The sequence below is a fragment of the Pteronotus mesoamericanus genome, unplaced genomic scaffold (assembly GCF_021234165.1).
Source record: "Pteronotus mesoamericanus isolate MK-2021 breed Mesoamerican mustached bat unplaced genomic scaffold, CSHL_Meso_final scaffold_31, whole genome shotgun sequence".
In the NCBI taxonomy this organism is placed as follows: domain Eukaryota; kingdom Metazoa; phylum Chordata; class Mammalia; order Chiroptera; family Mormoopidae; genus Pteronotus; species Pteronotus mesoamericanus.
The window spans coordinates 12,726,214-12,738,269 of record NW_026555312.1 but is presented as its reverse complement, the minus strand read 5'-3'; the positions used below and the strand labels follow the sequence as shown (position 1 = coordinate 12,738,269).

General features: G+C 38.0%; 1 protein-coding gene across 5 annotated transcripts in view; it reads right to left on the bottom strand.

Annotated features, from left to right (window-relative positions):
- The window catches only part of KIF13A (kinesin family member 13A), a 201,966-nt gene that overhangs the window by 47,930 nt on the left and 141,980 nt on the right, over window positions 1-12,056 (bottom strand). For all 5 annotated transcript variants that reach the window (XM_054591849.1, XM_054591850.1, XM_054591851.1 and 2 more), the window contains exons 12-16: window positions 9,750-9,860; window positions 8,234-8,368; window positions 5,874-6,004; window positions 677-763; window positions 418-584 (exon numbers count right to left, since the gene is read on the bottom strand). In XM_054591849.1, the coding sequence (XP_054447824.1) occupies window positions 418-584; window positions 677-763; window positions 5,874-6,004; window positions 8,234-8,368; window positions 9,750-9,860 (631 nt within the window). The remainder of the gene's footprint in view (window positions 1-417; window positions 585-676; window positions 764-5,873; window positions 6,005-8,233; window positions 8,369-9,749; window positions 9,861-12,056) is intronic.

Genomic DNA, 12,056 nt, shown 5'->3' with positions numbered 1-12,056 from the left:
TCATGCTCTGAAGGACTCAGAAATGATGGGCTCTACAAGGGGAAATTTGGGACAGAATTCCATCAGAGTCACTCAGTACTCGAGGACCATGGAAACGTTACCACAACTGACCTGAGAACAAGAGATCCCCAAATGATTCCACCCACTTCCTGGTTACACCTGAGGGAGGTGACTAGTTTCTGGAATGCTTTCATTAGCCCCTCACTTATGGCCTTTTTAAGGAATTAGCAATTTGATGTGTCTACATTTTCATGTACTGCTGTATAAGTACCACATGCTAACTGATTGCACCACTAGAGCTCCAAATGTGTCTACATTTTCAGAACGGCACAGTAACTTCATACATACTTATCCCTCATTGAATGTGGTGAGATCAGGAACGGCTTAAGACACAGAAATCTGAAGTGAGGGCCTTACCATTACTATTCAGTGTTTTCATGATAACCTCCATCTGTGCAAATTCATAGTTATAGTCTGGTTCCGAAGAAGCTTCACTGGCTGCGTCCAGGTCATGCTCTGGAGGGCCTGCTTCTTTTTCAAAGTCTTTCAACAAATCTCGCCGTTTCCTCTTAGGCAAATTAATTCTGTGGGGTTTTTCACCATTAGAGAAAATCAACTTGTTTTTCACTCATATAAAAAATGTATATGAAAATATTAGCGAACACAAAGATGTTACCTAAAAAAGTGGTTATTTCCCCACAGGATTCTATCGCCGTGCCACAGCTGGGTGGTACTGCACACGAGGGTACCATTTACACAGGACCTGAGGGAACACCGGGGAAGAGGTCAGCTGAATGGTAAAGAGCACAAAACCCAGCCCCAGTAGCTAAAGAGATAACCGGGGGACTCTCTCTCAGTAGATGTATACTAGTAATACCTGAAGAAGGAATAGGAGAACTATAACCACTTTTAGAACATATGATCTAAGCCAGGTGTCCACAACCTCTGGGCTACAGACTGGTAGTGATCCGTGGTCTGTTAGGAACCAGGCTGCACAGCAGGAAGTGAGCTTGAATGTAATGCACTTGAATCATGCCAAAACCATCCCCCCGACCCTGTGAAAAAATTGTCTTCCATGAAACTGGTCGCTGGTGCCAAAAAGGTTGGAGACCGCTGATAAACCATGATAATCAAGTGCTGCCAATATCCCCCAAGGAGAGATAACTTAGTGTGGTGTGCAGCCTGTAGGAGACAGACAGCACAGCCTACGGAATACTCTTGTAAAAATCTGAGCTGAATCTAATCAAGCTTCTATGTGTAAATACCAACTGAGGAAACACAGAGGACAGAGGGAGATGCTAAATGATGCCATGGGATGCAATGAGCAAAATGCTGGTAACAGGAAACTCTAGGAGCGACAATGAGGCATCGTCAACAAATAAATGCAAGAAAAAAGAGACTAGGGGGAGAGGGTGGAGGAGCCCATAGGCTAAAAGACATTTAAGAGACATAATAACCAATGACAAAGGTTGACTCTTATTTGAATCTTTCAAATACTAGTTTGTTCGAAGTTATTTCAAGTACTAGTTATTTCGAAAAACAACATTCATGAGGTAACTGGGGAAATCTGAACACTGAATATATAATGATTAGTAAGAAATATTGTTAATTATTTTAGATGTGATGGTATTAAAATTATGTTTAAGAATATTTGTCTTTTAAAAGATGCAAGCTAAGATATTTACGGGTGCAAAGTTATGATGTCTGGAATTTGCTTTAAAATAACCCAGAAAAGAGGGAGGAGGAGATGTGGAAGGCATGTAAATAAAACATCATTGTCTATGAGGTGTTCATGTTGAAGCTGGACAATGGATGTTGTGTTGGGGGGTTCATTCCATGGTAATGGATGTTTATTACTGTGTTGGGGGGTTCATTACAGCATTCTTTCCACTTTTATATCTTTTTCCATAATAAAAATGAAGAAAACATAAAGAATACCATGTTTATATCCCAAATGGCAACCAAACATATTGTACAGCGAAACTAACAATTGGGAGTGGGAGAGATAATTCTGATAAATTGTTATTGCACTGTAAATAACATGCACTGTGTCTCTGGGTTTGGGCTGGCCTATGCATCTCTGACTTGTCTGAAAAAAATCTTGAAGAAGCAACTCGGCCCAGCAGACATTTGTAGGTGATCTTTCAACGGTGCAGCATTTCTTACACTGAAACTTTAATATGGCTTACTAGCTATCAAGGGGCTGTGAAGTCAGTAGCCTGAATAACCCACTGTAAAAGCTTTCCAATTAGATTTCATCAACTGATCCTTTGCATGGTTAAACCACAATCACTGACTTTTTTAGTGGGAGAGGAAAACTTCTCTGGAATTTTTAGTGCTGAAAATTTTGGTCTTTTCATAAATGGTTGTTTTACTTAAAGAAGAGATTTTGTTGGTATATTAAAACAAAACAAAAATAAGGGGGTTAATTAATTAAAATTTAATTACTAAAGAACTATCATTTGAAGTTTGATGGAGAATGATAATGAATATTATTTTGAGTTTTAATTTTTCAGTTAAGTTACTTTTCTCGTATATCATTTTCTGGCTCCCCATATTTATAGGACTCTAAAGCAGAACTATAGAATAAGTAGAATTCACATATGGAAATAATCACTCCTTTGTAGAAACATTTCAAATCAAGTAGCTAAATTTTTATTTTTAAAAGTACTCTGGAAATACTCTCTTAAATCTTTGTAATCTGTCACACATAAATATGATAAAACTTCAGTGTGTATATTCTTATTTGGCACTGTGGACTTATTTAGTCACCTGCAAACTGTAAAATAAGATCAGAATATATACATATGTCTATAAATACAGACACATGTATACACATACATGAACACATTTTGCTAAAGGATGATGAAAAAGGTTTTTTTTAAAGTTTTATGGAATACATTTCTACCCAAAAAACAAACAGTCATTAGTCACTTTCTAAGGAAAATATTTGCCCACTGTTTGTTAAGGCATCAAAAAGGCCCTTCAGAAATTCTAGAAATAGCAGTATGACCAATAATAGAAATGTGTCACTCTGTGTCCTTTATTATTTTAAACACAGAATTGTAATTAAAAAAATTCAGTTCCTCCTTCTCCCGAGCCATATGTCAATGCTCAAGAGCACCATCTCACTAGTGGCCACCAAAGTGGCTTTAGCAGTTGCAGAGCCTTTCCTTTTTCTCAGAATGCTCTCCTGGGCAGCGCTGTTCTAGAGCAACAGTAAGAGTGGCTTCAGAGTGTGTGAGAAGAACACAACAGGCTCTGCCTCTCCTACTTACTGCTAACTTATCTGATAATTTCTATCTGCAGAGGACCCTGTCTAGGGATACATACACCCACATACATGCATGCCCCCAACACACCTATGAATGTGTCATTTTGCCACTTACAGTATGTTCTCAATAAAGAAGTTAAGGAAACTGCCTGGTTTAGCAGTGTTACCTAAGACAAGAAATTAGCATAAAAAGTAATTTCTAGTTGGATACATGCTTGGGGTGCTCAGAAAAGGCAAATATAAAATTTCTTTGCAGGAATTTATGTGCTCTCGCCCAGGCCATGAGACGCCTTCAGATAAACTGCTGAAGATGACTGCATCTAAAGCAATCACGAACTGCTTAAGGAAGCAAACTTAGCAGCAGATACAACAAACAGACTGAGGCCCCAACAACTTCAAAGAACAGAATTCTCAAATAAAGATAATAAAATATGTGAAAATAAAATTATTAATGGCATACATGGAGTAAAAACAAGACTACCAATAGAGAACATATCTAAACATAGACCTCCTGAACTTCTACAGATGAAAAAGAGAGACATTAAAATTAAGAACTCAGCAGAATGGCTAAGACATTACTATATAAAGAATCAGTAGACTTGAGGATAGATATGAAGAAATAATGACAGTTCTCAACTCCATGTCCCTCCGTTACTATGTCCTCTGAAGACAGAAATGGAAATCCCATCTGCATCTTCAGAACCAAGGCCTTTGACCCACGTCCTCACCTATCATTTGCTATCCTTTGTATTTTTCCTTCCATACCCAGAACTATATGGTACCTAAACACCCCAAGGCTGCTGGCATCTTCCTAATTGCTACATGCAAGAGTCTTTTTAGCATCTATTCTGACCTCTCCTTCCTTAAAATTTTCTCTTCCCTTAGCTTCTCTGACGATACCCTCCTGTTACCTCCACTGACTCCTGGCTCCCTTGCCTTAGCCTCCTTCATGGACTATCCTCAGACCACCCCAAAAACATTGGTTCAATTCTCGCACTACACACTCTCAATCCATTTTCAAGAGAGGCAACACTGCTAATGCCCAATTCTCTATCTTTAGTGTCGCTTTACAGCCCAAGGACACTTGGAAGTATCTCAGACTGAACTCATTACCACTCATTCCTCCTCTTATGTTCCTTATTTTGGTCCAGCAGCACTGCTGTTTATCTAGTCTCCCAAAATAAAAAACTGTCATCAGTGCCCTTTTTCTTCACTAGTTGAGTCCTATTCTGTCCCCAAGCAAATAGTTACAATATTCTGACTTTCAAATAATTTTCAGATACATTTTTTTCTTCTCTTCTACTGCCATTTGCTGTGTTCGTTATAATAACAATATTATAAAATATCCACTTCCAGTACTACATATATCCAACACTTCCTCAGTGAGCAGATCTGTAGGTTATAAAGATCACTTGAAAAAAAGCACTGATCTTCCTGTATAATATATATACAGGAAGTATAACTGTTGATTCTATACATTCTCCTCTACCAGGCATTCCCAGCACAGAGCCCACAGCAAAGTACACTGAATGAATGAACTGCTACCCTGGGGCTCCAGGAAAGGAGGAGATTGGGCAGGGTGGGGAAAAAAAGAAGAGTAGCATAAAAAAAAACATGGAACTGGAATTAAAATTCAGTATGAAAAAATTTGCTGATTAAAATCATTTTTAGACTTTATAGTCCATAGTTTGATATAGTGTTAGAAGAGAATATGATCAAACCATCATGTTGCACACTGTAAATATATAAAAATTTATTTGTTAATTATACTTCAATAAAGAAAAAAAAAAAGTATAAAAAAAATCCAAAGCTTCTAACAGAGGAGGAAACAGTATATGGCTAAAGATTATTTTAACTTGGAATAAATAAAAATTAAGGAATAGTATCATTTCACCATTAAATATTCTAATAATCATATCTCTAGAATACAAGATCTATAAACTTTCTGGCATCAGAAATGCTATTATTTTAAGTCTCAATTTTTCATCATTTCAAAATTTATATGGCCAATGTTAACAGAATAATTTGAAATGAGTATAATGTTTTCCTCATAAAAATGAGTGCTCTGAATTACAATATTTGTGTTAATGAATATCATTATAGACCTTTATTTAACTAGTATACCTGATTTTTAAATAACTTAAAACATCATTTAATAGAAATAAAAAAATAAATACATCATTCTGTCAATTCTCAAATTTTTGCATAGTATAGCCTGGATAAGTAATTTTTCCAAAACAATGGAGTAACTGCTTTTTACACAATGCATTACATTGAGTAACAACAAATTTCATTCAGTATTTATTATGTGTCAGGCACTGAGCCAAGTGACATACATGTTTTGCCTACCATTAGACTCACTTAAGACAGGGGGAAATTAAAGTTTAGGTAAACAAAGTGCCACTCAGGGCAGAATCAGCCTACCCCAAAGCAGGTGTTTGAACTGCTGCTATCCAGCTCTCTATAATGGGAAAGTGGGTTGAGGACCTGCTGTAGCCTTAACTTTGATATAACTGAAGCAAAAAGATACAAAGGGCAGTCTTCTCCTTCTGAAAATGAGGCACACAAGCTGCAGTTAAGTAGCCATTTATTTTCTTACCTTGCATTTTCTTTTGGAGTAAGAGTGACATCGCCATCGGACGCGATATCAATTTCACAGTGCTCAGGCTGAATCCCTATACCAAAGAGCTGGATGTCCTGAGAGGTGTCTGCACCCACCCTCGTGTGGTCCTAGAACAGAGTATTAAAGAAAGTAAAAACCCTTACTTACAAGTAACTTACAAACATCACAATCAATTCCAATAACCCAACAGCAAATGCATGACAATATTAAGAAAGTCAGATAGGCGATGCAAGATGCCTGGAGCATTATAGGTCAAAAGCTTACCTTAATACATTAAATTTAAAAAAATGTTACAACAGGATGCGGGTCTAACCCTGACCAACGTGAATAGCTACTGTTTTAAAATATAAGGAAATATAAATAGAATACCTTGGGTTCCAATTTTAACTTGACAACTTATTATTTATGTAACCACAGGCAAGCCATTTCACTCTCTGAGCCTTGGGTTCTTTTTTTCCCCCCCCTCCACCAAAACCAGGACTATAGTATCAATTTGATTTATTTAACAGGATTCTTTTAAGGCACACCTGAGTACAGTGAAAATGCTTTGAAAACAATTATATAAATTCAAGAACCACTAAAAATAGTTTCATGGAGAGTTATACTTTAAAATACATAACTTTTAAAATGTTAAAAATAGTTGCGTATCTAATACTAGTATTATTAGAGGAGTGATGCCTCTCGGTTATATGATGTTCAGATTAGCGTGATGTGGAGAACCTCAAACTTCACACAGATGTGGACTGTGACTCCTGGTGATTCAATCCACTGCTCGTCCCTTTTGGTCTTTCCTTGTTCTAAAAATCATTTAACCATTATGCTAACAATGCTTTCTATTCCACCAAGAAAGCATAAGGCCTGGTCTTTCAAAATGAGATTTCAGAAACAATTTCTTTCCTCTTAATCATGTCCTGAATGAACAGATCTCAGCTTTAGTTCCTAATACAGTGTTAGTGAACTCTCAACAAATCAGGTGCTATTTCCATTACATAATGTCTCTGGAAAAAGCAGAATCAAAAAGAGGACAGAAAGATCCTTGCTTCAAGTCTAGCTTATTCTCCTTTGCATTTTATATGTTCACTCACTAGGCAGATCAGAATACTTAATAAGGTACCTATCTAACTTTTCAAAAGGGGGTAATTTTTCTTTATTTAGAAATTTATGTGTGTGGGCTGTCTATACAAGCTGCCTTCATGTCCCTAACTACCCAATCCTTGACAGTTACTTAAATGTCTAATATATAACATACATTTAGATACCACCATAACTCAGAAATTGTGTGTGATGAAAAATGGCCTCAGGGTCAGCTGAGTACCCTACGTCAGTTGGGGTGCCCTATTTCAAACACTGTGTCTTATTTTTCTCTTAACAAAATATGCCAGCCTTTATAAAAGCATAGTATGAGAACCTGTGGAGGTTTCTGAGAACCATTCAAGAGGCTCGTGAAGTCAAAACTACTCTAATAAAAATACTAAGATGTCATTTGCCTTCGCACTCTCATTTTGTCACAAGTGTACAGTATTTTCCAGAGTCTACACGATGTGTGTGTGATGTCATGGCTCTGAAGATTAACAGACGGTGTATTTGTACAAGTTTGTATTTTTGAATGGCCTCAGCTTTAGTTCCTAATACAGTAAATATAGATAGTTTTAACTCCGATACACAGAAGTTCTTTGGAATTCTTGGTACATTTATAAGAGTGCAAATGGGTTGTGAAAGTTTGAGAACAGAGGCAATAAGCCATCCAACACGGTTGGTGGCATCCCCTGAGGCCAAAGTGCTAAATTCAAAAGGTTGCATCCCATCTCCTCACTAAATGGGTGATTATGGGACCAAAAGTTATTTTCTGAGGATGTATGTCTAGAAGAGATAGATACAGAAGAGCCCTTGCTGTCTAGTCTACCACAAGAGCTTGTTTTTGCCATATGTTGATCCTGAGATGGCCTTAGAATTACTTAGAAGCATAATCAGGCCCTCCAGAGCTTCTCAGGATCTTTGTGATTGACCCTAAATATTGTCAGAATTCTTGTCGCCACAGCCAGGGATCTACTTGACACCCGCAGTTGCCCATTTGTATGTCAAGAAGAGATAGATGTGGAAGAGCCCTGATGCTCATGGTCACAGGAAATCAGCCCCAACTGCACAGCCTCAGGATAATACAAAACAGCTGATTCTCATTCTCAGTAGTGACCTGACTGTACTATGAATCCTCCTACTTTTAAGGAGGGTTAAGCTAGATACAAAAAGCAAAATCACAAGGACAGATGCCCAAATTCAATTGTGAATTTTACATGAATGAACCAGGATTGCAACTACGTATTTATATATCCTCTTACCTTTAAATAATAAACCAGAAGTTCGTTGAGAGCAGGGTCTGCATTCAGGTTGACTAAGTAGCACTTGTCATCCCCCACCTTGATGCCAGATGTCTCCAGGGAAATCCCCATACTTTCAAGTTGTCGTTGTCTCTCCTGTGCACAAAGCAGACAAAAGCAGGGAACTCTATTTGTTGTTCTGTTCACCAGATGTATCCATGGAAAGTGTAAGTCACTGTTTCTGGGGACAATGCCAATGAAATTACACATTCCGCTGAGCTCAAGCAAGTTTACGTACAGCCTAAAATGTGTGACAGTGTTCTGGGGTCACCAAAAGTGAACCAGACACCATCTTGCCCTTAAGGAGCTTAGCATCTAGTAGTGTGGGAAGACTGCATAACTGGAGTCAAAAGAGAGCTGTGCTGCTGGAGAGGAACAAGGTGCTGCAGGCTTCACAGGAGGGGAATCATGATGGAGTAAGAGACCAGAAAGGCTTCAGGAAGAGCATACACTTAAGGCGGTTCCTGAAGCAAAAGAATTTCAACAAGAAGCAAAGGGGGAGTAGCAAGATAAGGGCAGAGTATTCTGTGGGAAGGGCACCAGAAAGCCGAGTAAAGACTCTGGGCGGCATACTGGAGGATTTCAGGTGCCAAGAACTCCTACTAAATGTGGGAAAGTGGTGGGAGATGGGGCTGGAAAGCAGACTGGGCCCTATTACAGAGGGCCTTGAATTGATTCATTCATTCACTCATGCCTAGGTACTGATGTAAGGCTGAGGATATGAGAGCAAACAAAACAAAGCCCCCCTCTTTCATGAAAACTTATATTCTAGTGGAGGGAGATAGACTATTAAAAACACAGGTGAGTAAATATATATAATTCCAATGGGGTTAAGAGCTATGGAAAAATATAAAGCAAAGTAAGAGGGATAGGAAGTTCGGGGTGTGTGTGTCCAGAAAACAGCTGCACTATGTCTCAATTACTGCTTTCAAGCTATTTGATTGGGGTAGCCGAATATTTCCAAGTGCTCAGTGAACTTAAAATGTTTGTGAAATGCATAGTGTAGAGATTCATAAGACACATGACCACATACTCGTGCAGAATTAGTCCTTGCTTTATATTTTACCTCAACCAAAGTTCACAGAGCATTTTCTAACAAGCTCAAAGAATCAAATACATCGGAAAGGTTATGATGTTCAGTACGTCACAAATTTTCAGTTAATCGGGTTGCCACGTGCTATGCCAAGTGATCTAAAATCACAACAGATTTTTGTTTAAATATGATAAACATGAAATATTAAATATATTTCCTATACCATCCCTGTTCAAATTCAGTGCTATCCAACACTCCTAGCAAACACATAGACAAGGCTAGTTGATGAAGACACAAAGCCAGGGTCTAAACCAGTCTTTGCAGGCTAGCTCAGCAGAATGAAGTTCTCAAAAGAGTTTTTCAGGATGACAAGTGACTGATGATACAGAAAAGACAGCAAATGAAAAAGAATCACAACATTTTAGGCCTACATTATCAAGCTACCTGTGCAATTTCTTCTGTTTTCCTCAGCTTCTCTTCCCAAGTCACTGTTAGTTCTTTTATCAGCTTTTCAGACTCTTCAAGCTTCTCTTTCAGTTCAGGGGCCTTCATAGCCTTTAAAATGAAACCAGACCTATCTGATTTTCTAATTTTTTCCACCACATAACAAGACAATCACTTATTGTCTTTCTTAAGTAGTTATCAATAGTCTGTTGGAAGCAATTAATTCACACATTGTCAGTGTGGGGTTTAGACCTTTATTAAATGAAATGTAAGAGGCAAATGACTGCTACTATTTAAAGGAAAAAAGAAATACTAGTACCCTGAATTAAACTGATACAAATCATTACAGAGTAATTTTACCCATCATACTTAAATTTCACATTTAAAGACTTAAAAGATGCTAAAGTTCATCTTCAAAATAGAAAGTAAGAAAAAAGTTTACTTAAGCAGATTTCTTTTTCAATAAGACAGAGATCAAGGCACATGACAAATAGAGGCATTACAGTTATATTAACCTACCAGGAAAGGTGGAGATTCTTCTCATTTACTTTAATATTTAAACTGTGGCCCCTTAAACTACTTTTCTTATGATGGAATAAACTTAGTGTACTTATTATTCACTTGGATGCAGGATATCTGGTTAAAAGAGGAGTAATTTCCCTGTGAGTTTGTTCAGTGAGAATAACTAAGGGACCTAAAAACAGATAATATGCAGCTTGTAAATTTCAGGAAGCCTTTAATTTGCAACAATATGCTTTGACAACGTATGATAACATGAGTGTAACCCTACGAACAGGAAAGATGGCAGACTGGGGACAAGACGCTGAAGTGGCGATAACCTGGACGCTAGCTGAGGAGGCCTGAGTCTCACACTGTTGGGAGAGCCCGAGAGCGACATTCGGGGCTGCGGACATGCGGACATTCTGGCTGAACCTGCTGTGGCTCCTCTCTTCTGTGGCCAGATATTGTTCTGCCCACCTGGCCTAGATTATACGGTGACAGTGAAAATGTAGATTCAGAGACAAGAGGAAAGAAGATCATCTACCTTTAAACAAATTCCAGAAGCATTACACTTTCCTCCCAGGATCAGGACTCTCTTCAAAGGTTATCAGCACTTTGATTTTTCAGGTGTTTGCTACCCTTTTTGGCATCAATAAAAAAAAATTATGCTTGATGCACTAATTGATGATTATAACCATGACAATTAAAGCAGCAACATTTATTGAGCACTGATGATATGCAAGGCATTGAACTAAGCGCCTTCCAGTGTCAGTGTTGTACTAGGGGTTAGGGATGAAAAAATTTAATAAAACATAGCTTCTTGAACTATAGGAGCTCACAGCCTGAAAGAAGAGAAAGACATGTAAACAAAAAAAATTATAATACAACTGCCAGGATCACCAATTAATGGAGTATTCAAATCTCTGGCTTCACTCCTTTCTGCTTGTTTTATCTCTTGTTGATAACTTTTGTGATTAGACAAATCAATAGATAAAAAGTATATAAACAGTGCCTGGTACACAAGTGCTCAATAAAATAATGACTAGTACATTTTTTCCAGCCTTAGTGCTCTTCCAACCCTCAGAAGAAGGTGGTACGAAGGAATGTGAACTTAGAAGCCTGAGGTACACACTGAAGTCCCGGTATGTGGAAACATGTAACTTAACCTAAGGAACTTGGGCTACACCTAAGTCACATTGCCTATTTCAAATGGGATGGTGTCTCCCCTGGTAAGTTACCTACAGCAACAGCTATTTAAAGGAGGATGTGATTATTAAAGTCTAGGTAATGCCAAGGAAAGTTGGCAATAATGCAAAATTTTTGCATTACTTTTTATTTTGTTTCCTACCAGGAGCTAATATACATAAAGGTAATAAAATATTTCTGTATTATTCCTCACATTATCCTTGAACATGTTATCTTCCATGATTTAAGGAGGAGATGACATAAAACTAACTTCTCTGAAAACTATAGAGCCCTTTGGGAATACAGACCATGTTAATAAAAACTTCATAATTGGTTCTTAGGCTTTCAAGTGGAAGACATCTATGCTCTCAAGGACCAACTGATTTAATGCAGCAAATATTAAGGCAGTAGCAGCAACTCTCTCTTAATTGTCCGCTTCCTCGACTGTATCCTAGGACAGAAGTGCTGAATTACGTTGTCTTCACAATGCTTAGCACAGAGCAGACACCAATCGACACTGAAATGTTGAAGCACATGGAGATGACCTAGGACTGCAAGCAAGCATGTCCTTCCCACTCAGATATCACAAGCCAGGGAACTTCAAATATAGGGAGCACCAGG